This window comes from Lampetra fluviatilis, chromosome 10 (assembly GCF_964198595.1).
Source record: "Lampetra fluviatilis chromosome 10, kcLamFluv1.1, whole genome shotgun sequence".
Classification (NCBI taxonomy): Eukaryota; Metazoa; Chordata; class Hyperoartia; order Petromyzontiformes; family Petromyzontidae; genus Lampetra; species Lampetra fluviatilis.
The window spans coordinates 1,942,310-1,967,128 of NC_136284.1; the positions used below are offsets into that span (position 1 = coordinate 1,942,310).

Consider the following 24,819-nt stretch of genomic DNA (forward strand, 5'->3'; position numbering starts at 1 on the left):
ATCGCCGCCAAACACGGCGCGCTTCGCGAAATGCAGCGCGCGCGCGCGTGATGGATTGTGATGCATTGGAAAGTGATTTGCCCGTTAACCAGCGAGGCCGCAATTTAAATACATTTAGCGAGAACACATCTCTTAATAGCTGGCCCCGCCGCCGCTGCCTTGGTTCAGAGAGCCCAGCCTCGGCGTGCGTGTGAGAGAGCGTGAGGGACCGGAGCAAACCCCACGAGGCTTTTCTGCCATTAGTTGGTGCTATTATCGACGGACATTAATTATTAAGAATCACAAAAAATGTTCCACTACATTATCCCCCGGTGAAAAATGACGCAGAAGCGCGCAGGCTGCAGGGTGCTCCTTCGATTATTTAAACCTCGCCTAATGCAGGGGAGAGAGACCAAACAAGGACACGCACCGCAAGGATGCGCGGGGCACGCGCGGCCGATGTCAGAACGCGCGCGCGTGCACGCCACAGACGCGAGCGCGCGTCGCGGCCGCGTGAAATGAAGAGAAAAATAAAATTTGCATCGCCGCCGTAGCAAATGGACACGGTAGCAACAAAAAAAACCCAGCTCAGGATCGAGGGCACAAATCGCAACCGGATGCAACCTCATGGTGTTGGCGTCCGAACAAACGGAGCGGGTATTTACCGCCGCCGAGTGGCATGCAACTTGTAGTCGCGGTGTTGCACTGACAGACCCTAAAAGCTGTCCAGGGCTGGAAACGACTCCTCAGTCTGCGAGGCACTGAGCTGTCTGTCCTGCTCGGCACTGTTTGAATCCGAAATTGTGCTGACGTGATTGTGTCTGTCAGGAGGTCCTGGGTTATCCCTGCCCAGACCGAGCCACGTGGGGTGTATGCGGAGCATTAAACGTGCCCTCATGTTCACACGTTGCTCTACAGGTGCGCGGCCTTGGGTTGTTTATGTTCGACACGACGTTGATTTTCATTCGTCCATTTCTCAAGAGCGAAGTCGATCGGCTGTATCCGTCTCGTGCGTTAAAAATACACAAAATTAAAAACCGGCATCTGGAGGAAGGAGCCCACCGCTCGATCATCAATGGGGGCTTATCAGCAGGATTTGTAGATTGGAAATCGCTAGTTTTATCTGGGATCAGCAACAGCACAGGGATTGGGGCTCGGCCTCCACAGTTCGCGAGGGAGCGTCGCTATCTCCACCTCCGCTCCTTGCAGGTGATGACGCAAACACGGAAAACTGTGGTGTGTCAACTTAAAAAACACTAAACTAAAAATATATATGATAATTACATTTAAATAAGAACATAACCCGTAGCCATGAAAATATGCAGAATATTTCTAAGGCCACAAGAGAGAGAAAAACACATCCTAAGCCTCAGCATATCCGATAAATGTAAAAAATGGGTTCCTTTGCCCAGCAATGTAGCAATATTATTATGCAACGCGTTTAGAGTGACGAACTGAATGCATTATCTGCAATCCTCTTTGCTCCCAGGCTTCTTACCCAGTCCTAGAGACTCGACCAGCCCAAGGCGTGTACCCCCACCCCCCTCCCCTTATCCCCATGCTTCGCTGTGCAGCAACCCACGGACCGGTGACTAATGCGACGATAAAAGCAAGAAGAGAAGGCAGATGGAAGGTACTCGCTGCCAAATCATTCCACGCCAAACCCATCGCTCATCTCCATCGAATGGGACCTTGAGCCCAAGCCCCCGTTTGGATCGTCCGTGGAAGCGCACCCACAGTGCCCACGTTTCTGATGAGACCGGTGCTCTCCCCCCACCTCCCTCCCCCCCAGAGGCACGAGTCAATGTTTAATCTCGCCAAGCTGCCTCCCCGCCACCGTCTCCAACACTCCCTGCCTGCCCCTACCCTCTCCGCAGAATCGTGGGGATGATGAGAGGGAGAGCCGAGGGAATAAAAGACCTTTGCGCAGACTGATTGGAAGCAGAAATTAAAACTGCAGCTCAAGAGGCCATCACTTTTTTTTCTATCTGGTTTCCTAGTACAGTTTCTCATATTCACGTCCTCCCTCGCTGCAATCATCGATTTGAGAAGCCCGTGCATTCTGCAAGCCCGGCTCTGTGGCCCGCCTCTCCGATCTTGCTTTGCGCGTTATCGTCACGGAGATAATCCCACCCAGAGCTTTGTTTCGCATGCCGCAAATCGTGATTAAGATTCAACAACTCTCCTTGCGGCGTTGAGCCGCTACGAGCCACGCGCGTGCACGCATACACACACCCCGCAAATGTGGCGAGCAAAGTGTGTCACGCGGCGGCGACAGAAAAACATACAGGATTAGCAGGGCTCTGACAAAAAATGTTTAAATTGGTTAAATATCACACCCCGGCTTCAGACGAACTATTCGGGGAGGGAACGAGCTGGGTTTTAAATCCTGGCTGCCCTTTTGCCTAATGAGTCTCTCCTGCCGAGTCTTGCCTTGAGCTGCCCCCTCCTGCGGGACCGCATGCAGCCCGAGTGGCGGCCACCCCACCACCTAGCAGCACGACATGCACGCCCCCCCCCCCCTCCCCAAAACACGCACACACACACGCGGCCCCCCACGGCCGCTACACCCAGCGCACACGTACGCACTGTGCACACACACGCACACACACGCCGCCATCACCGCAAACAAAAAACACCGACTCGTGACGCCAGTCGCACGTAACGAGGCGACCGGCCTCGGGTAGCGAGCCATCTTCTTCAGAGCACACACCGCAGACACGTGTCAGCAGAAATTGGGTTCGGATCAGCCGCTTGTGACGATACTGAAAAATGTGAAGAGGCTAAGCTCGCTTCGAGCTGAACTTCATGCAGTTACTTGAATTGGGGGCAAGGAGGGGAGGGGGCATGGGCATGAGCCAACGTTTATAGAGGCTGCCATTCTTCAGATCTGATATTAAGATGTAACTTTACATATGTAATGTAAAATCTACTCTGTGTTAGTTAATCCTGGAAGTGGGAGTCAATCTGTTGTCACCAGACACTGGGTAAGAAGAGCCACTGTGTTCGTACGGCGGTGAGAATAGAGACCACACATTCGTACATTCGTACATTTCAGCGCATTATGCGAGAGCTGCGTATGATAAACAATATCCCAATTAAATCTCCTTTTGAATAAATTAAACGAGGGAGCTGTGCGGCACGGCTTGGGGGGGCATTTCTGCTGCTATTCTTAGGATCTTCAACAAGTTATTTTTTATTTGTTTGGCTCTCGGAACCCTTTTGGCATTTACACGGAATCGTAAGAATCTGAGATACAGTCCGTTGCGATTCGTGGCAACTTGCAGTGAGCCACAGCTCCTAAACTACGTAGCCTGTAATCCAGCACTGTGAAGGGCAGCGAAGGTTGGCGGATCGTACAAATGTTGTTAAACTCCCTTCTCGTGGGCGTAGAGAAGGTGCCATACATTGGCACGCCAGGAGAAGGCAGCTACAGCAAATTTGACTAATCGCCATCAGTTTCCATCTGTATGGAGATGGGACGTTGCCTCCTCTTGTGCGTGGGTTTTCTCTGGGTGCTCTGGTTTCCTCCCACGTGTGTAATAAAAAAACATTATCATTTAATGAGCTGAACACATCTTAGAATAAAAACCCAATGTAGGACGCTCCTAAAAAAAGAGTCCTACAACTCGGTGTGGCTTTCCTGGATACATAAGTAAATTCTAATTATTAATCGCTGCATACTATTTCACTTTTCTTGGCCAAATTATTCTGGCAACCCAGGTCACTCTTGCAAATTTAACTCATCCTGCTCTCGTGAGTTCTGACACCGGGCCAAACGGATAGATGCGGGCCCGACCGTGATCGACCGCGCAGCAGCACCGGAGCTTCGGAGGGGAAAATTTGCCGAGCGGAGGGATTTAGAACGGGCCAAATCGCGCTGGCCGGCCCTTCACAGCGGCGACAAGACGGCCACCACGGCAGCGTGTAGAGGAGCCACCGCTGCGACCACGTCACGGCTTCCGACAGCGCCACAGTCGGCGGGACCGTTTAGCCTCGTGGAATTAATAAACCTGCGCGAACGCACACATTCCTGTCCGTGAGACTGCGTTGGCTACGGCCCCGTGAACACAACAAACAATGATTCCATCATGGCAGGGGTCAACTGTGGCGAGCGGCCCCCTCTCTTTGGTGCGAGCCATGACCGGCGCGCTCACCTGTCGGGCGACTGTGCGCCGGGCGCGTCCTCCGAGCCGGGCAGGACGATGGCGATGCCGCCACCGCCGGTACCGCCCGCGCCGCGCTCGTCCAGGGAGGGGTTTGTGATGCCGCACGGCCGCTGCTCCTCCCTCTGGCCGCTCGTGTGGTTCCGCGCGTTGCTGGGGTTCACGCCGTCTACGGCGGGATCGGCAGGCCAAGTGAGCCGGGCGGGAGAGGGATTGCTCGACGTTGTCTGTGTGAGCATCGTCACGACTTCCCGGCATACGCTGTGCCATTCTATCCCTCGCGCTCACTCAAATCAGAAAAAACGAATACCCCTTCTGTAAATTAAATTGCACGGAACATTTTTGAAGTATGAAGCAAACAATCGCTACGATGATAGCTCAACCAAGTGGCTTATCAGGTGGAAATTCTTAGCAGCCAATATTATTACACGCATATTTTTAAATGTGGAGGGAAAAACCGGAGAAAAATCTCCACAACCATGAGGAGAACATGCAAACTCTAAATATACAAGCATCAGGAACGGGATAAAACCGACGAACACACGACCTCCTGTATATCATGCGAGGTAGTTAACATCTCGCCACCGTGGCGCCCCTATTGCAGCTCAAGATGCAGCAAGAAAAAAAACACGTCAACGATGTTTATAGTTTGGGCAAGATGCCCAACTGTTAAGCATCTTGAGAAGCAGAAACCTTCAAGCACTTAATAATTCCAAGGTGTATTGCAGAATGTTGACATGTATCCCGGCCATGCTATGCAATCAAAGCTGTTGACAACGACAGTTCAATTCACGGTGTCTCAATTCCCACACAGGCTCATCCACATGTCTAAGTTGAAGGCCAGTCTCTTCGAAATTTCAAATCAGTATTATACTATAAACAATTCAACCAACATTACTGTGGGTGGGGGGCGGGTGTTGAGTGGTGGTGCAGTGATTAAGACACTGACATTAAGAGCCCTTAGTTCGATTCCCAACAATGGCTAATATCGCTGGTGGATTGAATCTTAAATCGATAATGGGCCACGCCCCCCTTGGACCGGTGTGGTGAAGTATGATCACACATCCCCCATGACTGACACTGCACAGGGAAACCTTCATCCAGCAGTCGATTACAAAAGGCCTGTAGAATATTATTATTATCCGAGTTTCCGTCACAAACATTTTTTCTCTCAAACTTTTGATGCCAGTGTACTTCGGGGGCAGATTTCCCTGGATGATTCTCGAGGGCGAGTCACAGCACGAGGCCTGCGCTGGCAATGCAGTGATGCAAACGTTTCCCGAACGCAGCCACCAGCTCATAGAAGCGCCGAAAACCCCCCAACGCCCGAGATAATTTTAACCCCCCAGCCGCAGGATATTTTGTACACATTTGCTGTGCACAGGCCCCAAGGACCAGATCGGCAAGCAGCCAGCAACAAACAGCACCATCAAAGTTGGCGTCGCGGTGGTAAGATGTTAACTATCTCGCCTGGTCTACAGCGTGATACAGCTTTCTGAAAGAAAGATACAGCTTTCTGAAAGAAAGCTGTATCACGCGGTGGGATTTACCTGGTAAGTTTAAAATATAAATGTTTTTGTAATAGAGAAGAGTGTGAAATATTTGTTAAATTGAGCAGGGTTATTATGAGAGCTTGGGAAAGGAAGCAATGCAAGGGAATTCAAAAGTTAGGCAGTGCGTGGGAATAAGCAGAAAGACGTGTTGTGATCTGCAGTGTAGCGAGTGAGTGAATGAGTAGACGAATGGGTGAGTGAGGGAGTGGGTGGATGAGTGGATGAGTGAGTGGGTGAATAAATGAGTGGATGAATGGGTGAGTGAGGGAGTGGGTGGATGAGTGGATGAGCGAGTGGGTGAGTAAATGAGTGGATGAATGGGTGAGTGAGGGAGTGGGTGGATGAGTGGATGAGCGAGTGGGCTGTTCTGACCCAGTGTGGAGGTCGCACACAGCATGGATGAGGTGACAATCAGTGTCTGGTAGATCCTCAATAATGGGTGGAAGAATCAACGATTGAAGTTCATGGCAACGGTAACCATGGTAATAGCAATAGAAGAGTGAAAAGGAAGTTCCCGACTGCCCAGTGCGTGTGTGGCCGCAGTGAATCAGTGAGTGCTGGATCATCAATCAACCTAATTGCTTTACAGTGAATTCTATCCGGTGTAGAGGGTAACACGCAGCCACTATCCGACTATCGGGCGTGCATAAATCCACCTGACAAATACACCTAATGTACCCTATTATTTATTAAATAGAGCAAATTAGCCGAGCAGCATATGTGCGTCAGTGTATTTTTTTTCTCACAGCGAATCTAACTATAATAAAGTGCCCTGATGTAACCTGCGCCACTGTGGGCCAGGAAACAGAAATTCGGGCCGCTCAGTCACTGAGGCAAGGCCCTGCCAGACACCAGCCGCCCTCTCACCCAGGCAATGGAAAAATCCGGCACCAGACCCAACCCCATGGGTCAATCACAGACCTGAAGTCACGTAAATGTCTAAAGGATTGTTTTTAAGCCTCGCTGTTTTTGTTGTTGTTGTTTGGATACAAACGCTACATCAAAGGGGAAGGGATTTTTATTGAAACGGATGAGGTGAGCAGAGCGCCTTGCCCGTGCAGCGTGGGGGGTTTGGCTGCGTGGGCGCAAGCTTCTGTCACTGCTCGCAGTCTGAACCCCAATGCAGCATTAGCATTCTACACAGAGCCTCCAGCTCCCACACACACACACCTCGTCACTACACACACCACGCACTCACACACCTCTACACTACACACACACTCACACACCTCTTCACTACACACACCACTCACTCACCTCTTCACTATACACACCACCCACTCACCTCTTCACTATACATACCACCCACTCACCTCTTCACTATACACACCACTCACTCACCTCTTCACTATACACACCACTCACTCACCTTTACACTATACACCCCACACACCTCTACACTATACACACCACTCACTATACACACCACACACCTCTACACTATACACACCACACACACACCTCTATACACTACACACACCACTCACTCACCTCTTCACTACACACACCACTCACACACCTCTTCACTATACACACCACTCACTCACCTCTACACTACACACACCACTCACTTCACCTCTACACTACACACACCACTCACACACCTCTACACTACACACACCACACACACACCTCTTCACTATACACACCACCCACTCACCTCTTCACTATACATACCACCCACTCACCTCTTCACTATACACACCACCCACTCACCTCTTCACTATACACACCACTCACTCACCTCTTCACTATACACACCACTCACTCACCTCTACACTATACACACCACACACCTCTACACTATACACACCACTCACTATACACACCACACACCTCTACACTACACACACCACACACACACCTCTACACTACACACACCACTCACTCACCTCTTCACTACACACACCACCCACACACCTCTTCACTATACACACCACTCACTCACCTCTACACTACACACATCACTCACTTCACCTCTTCAATACACACACCACACACACACCTCTACACTACACACACCACTCACACACCTCTACACTATACACACCACACACACACCTCTTCACTATACACACCACCCACTGACCTCTTCACTATACACACCACTCACACACCTCTACACTATAAACACCACTCACTCACCTCTACACTACACACACCACTCACTCACCTCTACACTACACACACCACTCACTCACCTCTTCACTATACACACCACTCACTCACCTCTTCACTATACACACCACCCACTCACCTCTTCACTATACACACCACTCACTTACCTCTTCACTACACACATTACTCACTCACCTGTACACTACACACACCACTCACTCACCTCTTCACGACACACACCACTCACTCACCTCTTCACTACACACACCACTCACTTACCTAATCACTATACACACCACTCACTCACCTCTTCACTATACACACCACTCACTTACCTATTCACTACACACACCACTCACTCACTCACTCACCTCTTCACTACACACACCACTCACTCACCTCTTCACTATACACACCACTCACTCACCTCTTCACTACACACACCACTCACTCACCTCTTCACTACACACACCACTCACTCACCTCTTCACTACATACACCACTCACTCACCTCTTCACTATACACACCACTCACTTACCTATTCACTACACACACCACTCACTCACCTCTTCACTACACACACCACCCACTCACCTCTTCACTACACACACCACTTACTTACCTCTTCACTACACACACCACTCACTCACTCACCTCTTCACTACACACACCACTCACTCACACACCTCTACACTGCACACACACTCACACACCTCTACACTATACACAAAATTCACACACCTCTTCACTACACACACCACTCACTCACCTCTTCACTATCCACACCACCCACTCACCTCTTCACTATACATACCACCCACTCACCTCTTCACTATACACTCCACCCACGCACCTCTTCACTATACACACCACTCACTCACCTCTTCACTATACACACCACTCACTCACCTCTACACTATACACACCACACACCTCTACACTATACACACCACTCACTATACACACCACACACCTCTACACTACACACACCACACACACACCTCTACACTACACACACCACTCACTCACCTCTTCACTACACACACCACTCACACACCTCTTCACTATACACACCACTCACTCACCTCTACACTATACACACCAATCACTTCACCTCTTCAATACACACACCACACACACACCTCTACACTACACACACCACTCACACACCTCCACACTATACACACCACACACAAACCTCTTCACTATACACACCACCCACTCACCTCTTCACTACACACACTACTCACTCACCTCTACACTACACACACCACTCACTCACCCCTTCACTACACACACCACTCACTCACTCACCTCTTCACTACACACACCACTCACTCACCTCTTCACTACACACACCACTCACTCACCTCTTCACTATACACACCACTCACTTACCTATTCACTACACACACCACTCACTCACCTCTTCACTACACACACCATTCACTCACTCACCTCTTCACTACACACACCACTCACTCACCTCTTCACTACACACACCACTCACTCACCTCTTCACTACTCACACCACTCACTCATCTCTTCACTATACACACCACTCACTTTCCTCTTCACTACACACACCACTCACTCACCTCTTCACTACACACACCACCCACTCACCTCTTCACTACACACACCACTCACTCACTCACCTCTTCACTACACACACCACTCACTCACCTCTACACTACACACACCACTCACTCACTTCTTCACTATACACACCACTCACTCACCTCTTCACTACACACACCACTCACTCACCTCTTCACTATACACACCACACACCTCTTCACTACACACACCACTCACTCACCTCTTCACTACAAACACCACTCACTCACCTCTTCACTACACACACCACTCACTCACCTCTTCACTACTCACACCACTCACTCATCTCTTCACTATACACACCACTCACTTTCCTCTTCACTACACACACCACTCACTCACCTCTTCACTACACACACCACCCACTCACCTCTTCACTACACACACCACTCACTCACTCACCTCTTCACTACACACACCACTCACTCACCTCTACACTACACACACCACTCACTCACTTCTTCACTATACACACCACTCACTCACCTCTTCACTACACACACCACTCACTCACCTCTTCACTATACACACCACACACCTCTTCACTACACACACCACTCACTCACCTCTTCACTACAAACACCACTCACTCACCTCTTCACTACACACACCACTCACTCACCTCTTCACTACACACACCACTCGCTCACCTCTTCACTACTCACACCACTCACTCACCTCTTCACTATAAACACCACTCACTTACCTCTTCACTACACACACCACCCACTCACCTCTTCACTACACACACCACTCACTCACCTCTTCACTACACACACCACCCACTCACCTCTTCACTACACACACCACTCACTCACTCACCTCTTCACTACACACACCACTCACTCACCTCTACACTACACACACCACTCACTCACTCACCTCTTCACTATACACACCACTCACTCACCTCTTCACTACACACACCACTCACTCACCTCTTCACTATACACACCACACATCTCTTCACTACACACACCACTCACACACCTCTTCACTATGCACACCACTCACTCACCTCTTCACTATACACACCACTCACTCACCTCTACACTACACACACCACTCACTCACCTCTACGCTATACACACCACTCACTCACCTCTTCACTACACACAACACACACTCACCTCTACACTACACACACCACTCACTCACCTCTACACTACACACACCACTCACTCACCTCTTCACTATACACACCACACACCTCTTCACTACACACACCACTCACTCACCTCTTCACTATACACACCACTCACTCACCTCTACACTACACACACCACTCACTCACCTCTACGCTATACACACCACTTACTCACCTCTTCACTACACACAACACACACTCACCTCTACACTACACACACCACTCACTCACGTCTTCACTATACACACCACTCACTCACCTCTACACTACACACACCACTCACTCACCTCTACACTACACACACCACTCACTCACCTCTACGCTATACACACCACTTACTCACCTCTTCACTACACACAACACACACTCACCTCTACACTACACACACCACTCACTCACCTCTTCACTATACACACCACTCACTCACTCACTCACCTCTACACTACACACACCACTCACTCACCTCTACACTACACACACCACTCACTCACGTCTTCACTACACACACCACTCACACACCTCTTCACTATACACACCACTCACCTCTTCACAATAGAAAAACAAAGACAAAAATCCCCCGTATAGACATAACAGACTGAAGGGACAAGTGCTGTTAGCGAGCACCTATGAAGGCCGGAACGGTACACGAGGTGGCCAGCATCCACGCCCGACCGCCTTTGTCTCCCCAGTCGCGATGTTTACACGTCATGTATTCATTTGAGACTGAGTCGACCTAGGGGAGGCCCAGCACCCGCACAGACAATCGTCTCTGGTGTTGGCCGTGATCGGGAATTGAACTCGAGTCGCCGGTTCGTAGCGCAGCGCACTAACCACGCCACTACCGCTCCCCATCATCGTAACTACGAGCAGAACCACACAAAGACAAAGATCCCCCGTATATCCTTAACAGACTGTAGGGGCAAGTGCTGTTAGCGAGCACCTATGAAGGCCGGAACGGTACACGACTGGGTGGGTGGCAGCACCACGCCCGGCCGCCTTTGTCTCCCAAGTGACAATGTTTACACATCTCACCAGGTACTCATTTGAGGCTGAGTCGACCTAGGGGAGGCCCAGCACCGATTCAAATGATAGTCACTGGTGTTGGTCGTGAATCAAAGTTGGGTCGCTCCCCACACACACACAACCTTGTGATAAACACCTCAGAGCCCATACAACTTCCTCACCATCGAAATCTGCGCACAGTCGCTTCAAAGACCCCCTTTGCATGTCAACTCCTCTTGACAAGCTCCCTCATCACACGTCCTATCTTCACGTAATGTATAACGCGCCTTGATTACGGTTCTTTACGGAGAATTAAGAACGGTACACGATGAGGTGAATACAATAGATGATCGTCAGTAATGGGCGAACCTGTGATGCGTGAATTAGGTAAAAGCAGCAGAATTGACGAGAGCAAATGATGATGCATGGTTTGGATGGATGGGGAATGAGCGGTAACCATGGAGAAATGTTATGAAGAGGGAGCAGGGATGGTGGTAGTGGTTATGAGGGGGAGGTTTAGGGATAGCGGGGTGAGCTAGGGGGGGGGGAAAGTGAGCTGTCAGTGAGGAGTGGAAACTAATGATCGAAGGTGGTCCCGCTTGACGAGGAGGGGAAGTTTGTTTGGGCGAAGGGGAGCGAGACGAGAGAGAGGGAATGCGTGGATCGAGCACAAGGAGGAGGAACAGAGGGAGACAGCAAAGATTGAGAGCGAAAAGGGACATAGCATGATATCAGAGTGGCAAGATGGGATGGGGTAAGACCATGAAGGGATATGTTGACCAGGGTGAGAGATTTGAGTAGTGAATCGGTAATAAACAGGGAGGCAATGCAGTCGAGCGAGGCGAGTGGAGCTGTGAGAATTGTAGGGAAAGTTGAATATGATACGTGGAGACGTGTTTTGGATTTGTTGAAGGGGGGCATCAGCATATACGGGGAGACCAAGCATGAGAGAGTTACAGTGGTCCAGACAACGGTCATGGTGAAGGAAATTGATGGGGAGTTTTTTCAGCAGAGGTTGAAAAAAGCGGTCGAATTTTGCGAATGTTGAATAAGTGAAACCGGCAAGCGTATGAAGTGACGGAAACGTGAGGAAATCGGGGAAATATAAAACGGAGGGAAAGAGATTGTGTGACAGGGGAACGGGAGGCAAGAAAAACGATAATTTTGGTTGATGGACAGAAAGTGACGTGACATCCGAGATTGGATGGAGACCAGACAGGATGAGATGCGGGAAGCGAGGTCAGGATAAGAACATTTGGATGTCATCCGCGACGAAATTATGGGGAAAGTTCAGCGAAGAAAGGAGAGATTCGGGTGGTGAAACATGGAGAGAAAAACACGTCTCCCCACCCGCAGCTCAGCGTTGCTTCGTACACAACCTCCTCTGTAAACTTTAGGTGCAAAAGCAGCGGCTCCCTCTGCAGGTCTCGATTCCGGCCCGGAGCAGAGCTGCGCCACTCTATCGAACGGTGCCAAATGCCCACATACCCTCTAGGCCACCACGTGACCTCCACAAACCTCTGCACGGTGTGTAAGAGGTCACGTCGTGAGCGCTCCATGAAAATTGTCACGACGAAATAGTTTGAAACAAATTCCCACTAATGTTTCTGGGTTTGCTTTCTAAGTGGGATAAAAAAACGCACTCCTAACCACACGTAATACAGCACTCATTGCCCCCAACTGGCAGACCAATGTCCCAGGTCACTCAAACAAATCAGACTCTATCCTGGCTTCTTTGAGTTCTCACCGGGTTACACGAAATAAACTCTCAACTTTAAACTCATTTTGTCAACATGGCAGATCTTCGTCATGTGCAGGGTTCGCTTGGGAATGGTGAAATATGAGAACAGCCTGCTGCATTTTGATCTGATCATCATTACTCAAACATGGGAACAGCCCATCAAGTCCGAGATCTTCATGAATCCCACAAATATACTCTTGGGGAGAGAGAGGCAGAGGAACAGTGGGGGTGGCATATTGATGTCCCACTGAAAATGGCACCATTGGGTTTGTGCGGAAAGGCCGGCCCTTCCCCTTCGTTAAATGTTATCTTCACTCCATCAAAGGAGGCAACCTCAGAGGGGCAGGGTGCCCGGATGGGGTCCGGCTTGCATCATAACCGGCTGGCACCGAGGACCTTTTGAAAAACAAAAGGTCACCCCCCCCCCCCCCCCCGCGTCGCCCCGCGACCACTCTCGCCCTCCCCCAGGGAGATGAAACGTCCCCGGGGACGAGGATCTCGGGCTTTGGCAGGGAGCACGCCGCGGTCCGCACGCTCAAAGGCCCGCGCGCGGTCCTCCACAGCGCGGTCACCAACCACATCAAAGCCTCCATCTATCTCCCCACGCTCGCAAACTCCTCGCTTCCCTCAAAACAAGCCGCCGACGCTCGCGTAGAGGCCGCACGGCTGGGGTCGTCACCCGTCGGGGAGCGTCGCGGTTTGAGCCTCGAGGCCGCCCTGCTTCTTGCTACACGTGCAGTATTAGCCACTGCTTCAACGCGGTGAATACGGCATGTGCATTAACCACTGCTTGGCAGTGGCCACTGAAGATCCCTTTTAGCGTCTTTCGATAAATAGAGTAATTCAAGTGCTGTGCCTGCGTCATGATCCATATTTAAGTAAATAAATTACCCGCAAATTACTTAATTGGGTAAAAACACATAGTAGACTATAACCGTCCGTGAATACAGCGTCTTGGTGATCCCCTTAAAAGTATAGAAAGGATGAAAACAAAACGAACTACATTTGTATTATCACAAATCAGCGCTGCGGTAAAGTCACTTGAAAAAGTGAGATAACGTACTGAGAGCTTTTCTTTAGAATTTTCCCAAAGCAGCAGCAGCAGCAGCAACAACACTGGAAATAAAGCCACTGCGCACATGTAGCATTTACTCAATCAGAAACACGATGTGTTTTTGCACACGCGACGTTTTGAACGGCAGGTCTGGAATATCCGAAAGGGTCTTCATGTCACGGCTTAATGTGCATCACGCTGGGTGCGCTTACTACATCACTCGGCCGTATATAGCCAGCTTATCAGAGCAGCTGCTTGTCTTGGCGCTGTGGAGGATGCGATCTAAAGAGGAGAGCATTGTGAACGAGACAAATTGCTTTTCAACGGTGCGGAGGCAGCCCCTGATAAAATCCTCGATGGGCCCCTGGGACGGAGATAGTCTAAGGCGGCAAGATGGGTTGTTTTGTTTCTTGGCCCTCACCTTGGCTGGTGCGACACCGCGCTGTAGGGCGCTCGGCAAGGACCGCGTTTCCATTCAACTCCAAGGTACAGTGGCAGTCGTCAGCCTCAGTCAATTCACTGCTGGATTGAAGGCCTTCCCAATAATCCACTCCGTAAAATCGGTGGACGTCCTTCTCGGATGCGTTCCGTTCCATGGCTGCCGTTAATATTCACAGGTGAGAGTTTCTACCGTGCTGTGCCGGTCATGGAGGTTGTTTTGGCCATACTTCACCACGCTGGTCAATGTGAGTTGGTGAAAGGGTTACGGGGGGGGGGGGGGTCCCAGCACAGGTTCAGACAGCACTGGCCACTGACATTAGCCGTGGCCAGCAATCAAACTCGGGTCGCTGGGTTCGTAGCGCAGCGCGCTAGCCCCTTCCCGCAGGGTATATTCCCGGGGGAATAATTTAATTAAATGTAAAAAATAAAATCCCAATCGGAACGAACGCTCGTACGAACTCGCAGCTCTCGGCATCACACCGCAGGTACATCTGAGAGCACCGTGCCATTGTGCGTAAGTGAGCAATTCAGATGATTGTTTTTTTTCCCCAAAGCGACCGTCCACACGCAGCAAATTTCGGCATTGATAGGCGTGGAGCGCGGAGCAAAACACACGCGCGCCGCCGTTTGCCCTCTCGACTGCGGCAAGCGAAGGCGCGGAAGCTCTTCCCTCCGGAGGCGCTCGATCCTGGCCTATGACGGCTTCATCGCCTGTGGCCCCGGGGGCAACGCAGAGACAGTTCCATCGCACATTCTGCTCTGAAACGCAGCGCCTAAACTTCCTCTGTGACCAAATGCATTTGAGCCACCTCAGCTGTGTGGACACCCACGCACGCTCACACACTGCTGCCCCACACAACGACAAAGACCCCCAGTATAGCCTCAACAGACTGTTGAGGCAAGTGCTGTTAGTGGTCAGCTATGAAGCCGGCACGGTACACGAGTGAGTGGGTGGCTAACACCACGCCAGGCCGGCCGTGGCCCCCCAGTGGCGATGTTTTTACACACTGCACCAGGTATTAATTTGAGGCCAAGTTGACCTAGGGGAGGCCCAGAACCAGTTCAAATAATCGTTACCCGTGTTGGCCGTGAGTGGCAATCAAACTCGGGTCGCCGGGTTCGTAGCGCAGCGTGCCAACCGCGGCACCGCACGTACTGTACGTACCCCCACACGTGTACACACAACCACACAAACAAAACACGCTTCTATAATAAAGGTTTTTGGGTCAGATCGCGTAATTTATAATGTGTCGTAACCCTCCACCACCCGACACGGCCAAACAGTAAAACACGTGTCACGTTTCTACTGTTTCTTCTACTGTTCACAAAGCTGAAAACATTTTCTCACAATCGCTACACAAGCTGCGTTGTGATTTTACGAAGTTCAATGCGCAAAACATCGGTGAGCACTTAGTGAATCCCGGCGCACGTCAGCCGGCAAAATGAGACGCAACAATAACCGCGGAGGCGAAATTAGACAGCCACTACTTCTGCCTTAGCACTGACCACCGTCGCCAATGCCAACAACTGCAGCTGGGATGCACAGGTGGCGAGGACAACGATTTACTGCAACGCATCTACAGCTGCATCACACTGCGTGCAGCGGCTACATTTCTCTCCGTGACTGTTCGACCGGGGTAGTAGGTCTAGCGGCAGGAGGCCACTGGAGTAAATGCACTTTTAAATCAAAATTGAAAACTCAATTCTTTAGAACTGTTTCTGTGTTTAGTTCGCCGCCCTTACCCTCGGCGCCTGCGATGAGCGTGGTTGGCTACTACGCACGCTGCAAGAGATATTGAAACAAACGTGCGTACGACCGCAGAGAGTAGCTGCAGCCGAAGCGAGGGGCGTAGCCTCGATGCGGCGTGTCTGGGTGCAGAAATAGTTTCCGGGAACGCCGACCCGGACAGCTCCGGCTGAAATTAGTATTTAATTTATTATTTTATCTTTATACGTGACTTTACCGAAAGAACCAAAGAGTAATTCCTGCAGTCACGAAAGCTCCAAATTAAGTTTGAAATTAGTTTAACAAAAAAAAACCTGGCATGGACCTGGCAGAGCGGGCCTTACCCTGCAGCAGAGGTCGCTGAGCGCTGACCCCGTAGCCGGCGGTTGCGTTTGTGTAGTTTGCGTTTCCCCACGTGCCCGGTGCTTTCTCCGGGCTCTCCTGCATCTCCATGGTGATGTGCTCGAGCTCAGAATCCAGCTGTGGAAGTGGTACAGAGACAAAGATTTACCCCCCCACCCACCCCTGCATAGCCCTACGCGGACTATGGGGACAAGTGCTGTTAAGCGAGCAGCTACGAATGTCGGAATTGCACGCGAGATGTGAGGTCAGTACGATGGCTGGCCGTCTTTGTCTCCCCAGTGCTGATATTTACACACTGCACCAGATACTTATTTAAGGCTGAGTCAATCTCGGGGAGGCTCATGACTGATTAAGATATATCTTGCGACTGACTGGGAATTGAACCCAGATCGCCGATATCGTAGTGGAGTGTGCCAACCATTACACCACCACTCCCCCAAGGTATATTCATTATCACACAACTGCCATTTACTGACATACGAAATATTTAATGGCAGATCACGGACATGCACCATAATCAATTGTTCAACAAGCATAGAGTTCTACATTATGTACAAATGGCATGATGATGGTCCTTCCTTTCCTCATACATTCAGCAATTATATCACAGATAATTGGCCGCTGACTGTGCAACAACCGCATGGTCTCACAAAAGAGACACAATTACGGCGACGTGTGGAGGCGTCGACAGCACCGGCCGCGGTGAGCTACCGATCTTGATGTTTCAGAAAGTCACCTGCTCTTATTTGCCTGTTGATGTTGTTTTGAAATGTACGCACGTATGTTGAACTTCTTTCGCGCCGTTATGTTGCCAACTGTGCTAATCGTGGGGGAAAATGTACCAACAAAAATTTCCCCACGCTTAGGAGAGCAGAAATTTTGTAAACACCTGATGATGCTGGTTGTCATCTCCAGAGAAACGTTGGAGAAACACTGTCAAATTTTGCTCGCATTTCAACATTTACTTTTTTTTACTGACAAATCAAATCAATTGCCATATTTGCCAACGTGACAACTTGATTTGATTGGCTCTGTCGGGGAGTGGAGAGTTATAGTGGAAACAAAATTGAAATTGAAAAACACGCAATGCGGTTCGTGTGCCCTCTATCTCCTTGTGACGAGGCTTGGACTGGGCTATTGGGCATTCACCCGGACAGTCAGACGTGAGCTACATATCAACGTCGCTCAGCTGTCAGCTGTTCTCGGTTGCACGGAGTGCGCGAGACAGCTCAACTGGATGACTGGCTTACCAAGAAAGTGCCCGGTTACCTTGACTGTCGTTTCTTTATCCGGTAAAGCCCCACTGAACGTCCGGACGTTTTCCGGAGGATCGTGCCACATCACCGTGTTTGACTCACCGAATCCAATTTACATGACAAGTGTTTGGCTTCGTGTGTGGGGTGGGGGGCGAAACCTGAGAACCTGGAGAAAACTACCCCCCTCCCCCCCCCCATTCAAGAAATCCACAATGCAGTATAACGCGGCGGTAGTCGCGTTCCTGAAGATCACCGCGTATGGAAAAATCGCGTTATAATGACATATGTGGGGTAAAGCACAGTCCGTGATAACAGTCGAGATGCGCACGCAGGCTGAACAGAGACTGAGGCGCGTGGGTAGCGTCTGGAAGCATCCAGCAGCATCCCGCTGCCTTGCGCGACGCCGCTACGCTGAGGCAGCCGCACGACCGCGTATGCCTCCTCCTCGCGCCGTGACATAGTTCCCCTCGCCCGATCGCGTTATATCCAATTCGCATCCGCGTTATGAAAAATGCGTTCCCTAATACATTCATTGCGTTGTAACCAATTCACGTTATGAAAGCAACACATGTGGCGTTTTATTAGAACAGACGGCACTGTCATCGCCTGACCACCACGTCGCGACCCAGCGAGGTGGTGACAGCCGGGAGGTGGTGGCCAGGAGGCGGTGGGTGCCTGAGCGTGTTCATGCCAGCCAACGTGAGCCAAACAAACAACTCATCTCAGCAGGGACGATCTCAGTCCCAGAGGCCAGATTATGTTATTAGAAGCTGCCTATTGCCTCCACAATGTTGACAAGCATATACACATTTGTGTAAACGATCCACCAAGCCTTACCTCCAAAGCACTGGCACCACAGCATGGCAAGGACGCCGCTGTGTGAGTATGTGCGTGTGTCAGGGCACCAAAACAAAGATCCCCCGTATAGCCTTAACAGACTGTTGGGGCAAGTGCTGTTCGAGAGCACCTATGAAGGCCGGCAGGACACGTGAAGGTGTGGCTGGCCAGATCCACTCTCGACCGCCTTTGTCTCCCCAGTGGCGATGTTTACTACACACTGCACCACGCACTCATTTGAGGCTGAATCGACATAGGGGAGGCCTGGGACTGGTTCAGATATCCGCCACTGTTTTTGGCCATGAGCGGGAATCGAACTCGTAGTGCAGAGCGCTAACGACTCCACTACCGCTGGCGGTGTCAGGGCACCGCACACACAACACACAGCAATGCCAGTGCCCCGCGCGCGTGCCGCAGAGCCGGTCACCTGAGTGATGTACATGCGCAGGCGCTGGTTCTCGGCCTGCAGCCCCTCGAGGCGGCCGCTGGAGCTGTGGTTGACGCTGGACACGGAGGGCGGCGTGCGCGTGTCCTCGCGCTTCTGCGCCTGCGTGAAGCGGAAGCGCCGGTTGCGCGTCGCCGCGTCCGGGTTCGTGCGCATGGCGATCAGCTGGTGGAGCACGCGGACAGAGAGCCAGGAGGCGAGCTGTGTGAGTGCGCACGGATCTTTGGGGGCGAGCGCCGTCGGCGAGCGCCTATTGAGGCCGGCGCTGAGTACGCAGGGGCGTTGTGGCCGGCGCCGCGCTCAGCCGCCTTTGCGTTTGATATTTACACGCTGCACGAGGTGCTCATTTAAGGCCGAGTTGACCTAGGGGAGGTTGTTGGGGGTTAGTTGACCATACTTCAGCCTGCTGGTCAGCGAAAGTTGCTGAAGACATCAACGTGGAAACATAGAAGTGCAGTACGACACATGTCTCTGCACTGCTCTCTGCACCGCAAGCCCGATGGCAATCTGTGGGTGCTACGTCGTCGCGCATCCAAAGCTCCACCCAGGCTCATCCAGAGGGCGCCCCAAGACTGCAGGAATAGCTGCTGCTTTGTCCACAGGCGTCGTGTGTGCGTAATCCACACAACACCACGTCTCGCCATCAAGAGCGGTCGACTGTTGCTCAGAACCACCTCTTTTGAGCTCATGATAGAGGTGGGAGGGGGCTGTTTTCTCGGAATGACGACATCTAGTTAAGACCGAAACAGGAGGAGGATTTCTCCACAATTCTGGCTGTCGCCTGATGAGGCTGAGTTGTAATTACCGGTAAAACGTCACGTTACTCAAATTGTAAATGTCGTAGTGGGTTTACTCTCCAACACACCTGTGTGCTGAACCAGTAACACATTGCCACGTGTTGTTTACGTGACAAACCTTCCTAATTAGCTTTTTCGGTTGATGGCGGGTTGAACAACACATTCATATTTCCGCGATCTAACCCCAAAAACCCTCGATGATGGATAACATTGGTCGTGAAAGCCTCCTACGCATTAAACTCTTTTGCGCTCAGCCTGCCAGCCTGGTCTCGGGTTCCAAACGTCTCTCACGACTAATTCCCCTCCACTCGGACAGCAACGAAAATCCCGAGCGAGCTTCTCAATGGAATCCTAAATTCAATGTTAAAATCTCTCCCCTGGATCGGCTTACCTGCCAAGCGCCATCAGGCATTGTTGCTGGTGAATCTGTAATCATGGTTTATCATGTTGCTAATGCCTCTTTCCATTCCGGTCTTTTCCCTCTATCGCTTAGGCTGTGCCAAGTGACTCCTCCGCTAAAAACAAAACACACCCGGGGCTCTGGCCTCGTGGATCCTACAAACTACCACCCTTCGTAGCTGCATCAGCAGCCATCTGGAACTCTCTCCCACTGAACAGACGCAGCGGCATCCAAGCACCATCACATTCCGGTAGCAGCTCAAGGTTCTCATATGTTCAAGCTCACCTGTTCAGGCTGTCACGTATTCATGATATCACATTTCCAGGCTCTTGCCTGTTCATACTCACTTGTTCTGGCTCTCACCTGTCCAGGCTCTCACATGTTCATGCCATCACCTGTTTAGGTTGTCACATGTTCATACTCACCTGCCCAGACTCTCCCATGTTCATGCTATCACATGTCCATGCTCTCACATGTTCAGGCCGTCGTACGATTGACTTACAGATCTTGATCCGTGCCTCCGAGTTCTCGATCGAACAACGCGTCCGATTCGCGAACTATCATTACGAATAATATCCACACGGCGAACACGCTACCTTCCACCACGAGCACCACCTCCGCGCCGCTCACCTTGGGCATGAAAACGAGGCAGAGGGTGATGGTGGAGGAGAAGATGGTGACGAGGGCGACGGTGCAGTACTGCACGTTGGGCTGGTCGCGCGTCAGGAAGGAGACGGCCGCCCCGATGATGCACATGATGCCCACGTTGTAGACGCTCATGCCGATGTACTTGCTGTCGTTGAGCGCCGGAATCGATACGTTCCGTGTCTCCCATGCCAGGAAGCAGCCGAACACCTGCGTGGGACGGGCAGAGAAGCAGTGGGGTGGGATGGCGGGGGTGGCACGGCCCTCTGTCCAATTCGCAGCCCCCAGCCGTACCAGTCTTAGCCCGGTTTCGCGACGTTCAGATCACTCAGTGTAGGGATGCACATTGCACAGGATAAATGCTGACAAAGTGAACGGGTGGCAATTTCGTAATAATTTCAAGATTCATTTTGGGATGTTGCCGTCAATTTCATGAGTGAGTGGTTCGTTTCATGCGCGAGGAAACCAGAGTGGCACAAAGTTCTGCACAGATTGATTTACAATCCATTGTTTATGGCTTTCATCGCCTGACAACCTGGCACCTATGGGCCATCAGCCACAGCAGAACGCAGTGCTCTTGGGAAGAATTTGGAGGGTCCATTTATAGAAGATTTCAGCATTAATATCAAAGCGACTAACACTCAACAGTCGCAAACTACCAAAAATCTTGCACATGGAATTACACCAAATAATCACAACTTGAAAATACATTGCTACAAACTTTAAACAAATATTAAATTTAGCTACTGTATTAAAATGTCGCATAATCAGAAATGCACGAAAGTATTCGTCCTTAAATCATTTAAGATGCCGAATGCGCCCATAAATTATTGAACGCGCGCCCCGCGTGCTCCCTCGAGAGCACGCGGCACGCGCGGTCACGCGGCACCCTCAGCCGACTCGGCCTCACGGCGGGCACACACACAGGCACAAAGATCCCCCAGATAGCCTTAACTGTAGGGGCAATTGCTGTGAGTGAGTAGCACTTGTGAAGCCCGGCACGGGATACGAGGCACGGGACACGAGGGGGTAGGGTGGTCAGCACCACGACCGGCTGCTGCATTTGTCTCCCCAGTGGCGATGTTTACACACCGCAACAGGTACTCATTTGAGGTTTAGTCGACCTAGGGGAGGCCCAGGACCGGTTCAAATAATTGTCATTGGCAGTGAGCGGGAATCGAACCCGGGTCGCCAGGTTCATAGCGCAGCGTAGCGCTAACCGCTACACTGCCGCTCCCATGACACATCCACACACACAGGAGCTGGCCTCGCACAGACACGCTCGCAGGCGCACGAGTGTAAGAGAGGTCTTTCCATACAGACCATGAGCAGGCCCTTGTAGGCGTAGACGATGCTGAGCCAGATGGTCATGTGAGTGCTCTCGCAGTGCTCCAGCTGGGGAACGATCGTGAAGTCTTCCCCGCCCTCGGGATGCTGCAGCAGCAGGGGCGACACGGTGGCGTCAAAAGAGCAAATTACGCGACGTCGACATATATATATTCACACGGGGCGAGGGCGCTTCGAGGGGCTACACCTTTGTTGTTGCTTTTCGAGGGAGACCTGAATCACAAAAAAACAAATCAACAGCAAAGAAACACAGCACACACCGCCGGCGTAGGGATTTTCGCGATTGTGCCAGTTGTGTGTTTGGTTCTGCTGCATGGCCCTCCCGACGCGTTATTATCGTGTTGCGTCACAAGTTGTTGTTGCCCGACGTTTCGCACCACGTGCCGTTGCTTGAACGCTGAACAACAACAAAAAAACACAAACTAGTGACAAGGAAGGGATTTTCATAATAAAGGGTTTTTTGGGTTATATCGCGTAAGTATGAATGTGTCGAAACCCCTCCATCACCCGACACAGCCAATCAGTAAGAGATTTGTCACGAATACAAAGCGCCAAATAGTTACCACTTCAGCCCACCGGTGTGTTGGAGAGAAAATCTACAACATTTACAATTTGTCGTTAATGATGCTGGTAATTACAACCAGCATCATCGGGAGATTTGCCAGAATGGTGGAGAAATCCTCCTCCTGTGTCGGTGTTAAACAGAGCAGCAGCAGAAAGACGACGTCATCGCTGAACCCATAAGGTGCGGAGATCAGTGGCGGAGGAAAAGGGGGTGGTGTAATTTTATACTAGATTAGTAATCAGTTAATTAGTATGTGTTTCCTCTATAAGGAATTATAATTGTGATATGTATGACTTAGTAGTACGCTTCCTGGGATTTTAATACGTAGGCTCTCATGACCAATCTGTCTTCACAATTATTTTTTTTGGCCGAGATTGCGTGAATAACATATGTTGTCGGACACCCCTCCTCCACCCGACGCAGCCGATTAACAAAGTTGTCACGTGAACAGACGTGACGGTGTTTTTCGCACCTCCGATTAGCGCGGTTGGCTACGTACGGTGTGAAAGAAGTTCAGCATACAGTAACACACACGCATCACTGCTTCAGCAGCACCACTCGGAGTGTAGTTAGAGAGCGATCCACACACATCTAACAATTTGGTAAATGATGATGATGATGAGATGATGATTAGATGATGATGGTGATTAGATGATGATGGTGATGATATGATAATGGTGATGGAATGATGATGAGATGATGATGGTGGTGATGATGAGATGATGGTGATGATGAGATAATGGTGATGATTAGATAATAATGGTGGTGATGATGATGATGATGCGATGACGATGGTGGTGATGAGATGATGGTGATGAGATGATGGTGATGATGAGATGATGGTGGTGATGAGATGACGGTGGTGATGAGATGATGGTGATGAGATGATGGTGGTGATGAGATGATGGTGGTGATGAGATGATGGTGGTGATGAGATGATGATGGTGATGAGATGATGATGGTGATGAAATGATGGTGATGATGAGATGATGATGGTGATGAGATGATAATGGTGATGAGATGATGGTGGTGATGAGATGATGATGGTGATGAGATGATGATGAGATGATGGTGGTGATGAGATGATGATGGTGATGAGATGATGGTGGTGATGAGATGATGGTGGTGATGAAATGATGGTGGTGATGAAATGATGGTGGTGATGAGATGATGGTGGTGATGAGATGATGATGGTGATGAGATGATGGTGGTGAGATGATGGTGGTGATGCGATTATGGTGGTGATGAGATGATGGTGGTGATCAGATGATGGTGGTGATCAGATGATGACGATGGTGATGAGATGATGGTGGTGATGAGATGATGGTGATGAGATGATGGTGGTGATGAGATGATGGTGGTGATGAGATGATGGTGGTGATGAGATGATGGTGGTGATGAGATGATGGTGGTGATGAGATGATGGTGGTGATGAGATGATGGTGGTGATGAGATGATGATGGTGATGAGATGATGATGGTGAGATGATGGTGGTGATGCGATTATGGTGGTGATGAGATGATGGTGGTGATCAGATGATGGTGGTGATCAGATGATGACGATGGTGATGAGATGATGGTGGTGATGAGATGATGGTGATGAGATGATGGTGGTGA

At 50.6% G+C, this 24,819-nt stretch overlaps 1 protein-coding gene across 2 annotated transcripts in view; it reads right to left on the minus strand.

The window, feature by feature from the left end:
• Positions 1-24,819, minus strand: part of LOC144934403 (gamma-aminobutyric acid type B receptor subunit 2-like) — a 69,055-nt gene that overhangs the window by 1,876 nt on the left and 42,360 nt on the right. For both annotated transcript variants that reach the window (XM_078860123.1, XM_078860122.1), the window contains exons 15-19: positions 22,615-22,725; positions 21,277-21,501; positions 19,432-19,614; positions 16,893-17,028; positions 4,137-4,314 (exon numbers count right to left, since the gene is read on the minus strand). In XM_078860123.1, coding sequence (XP_078716249.1) covers positions 4,137-4,314; positions 16,893-17,028; positions 19,432-19,614; positions 21,277-21,501; positions 22,615-22,725 — 833 coding nt within the window. The remainder of the gene's footprint in view (positions 1-4,136; positions 4,315-16,892; positions 17,029-19,431; positions 19,615-21,276; positions 21,502-22,614; positions 22,726-24,819) is intronic.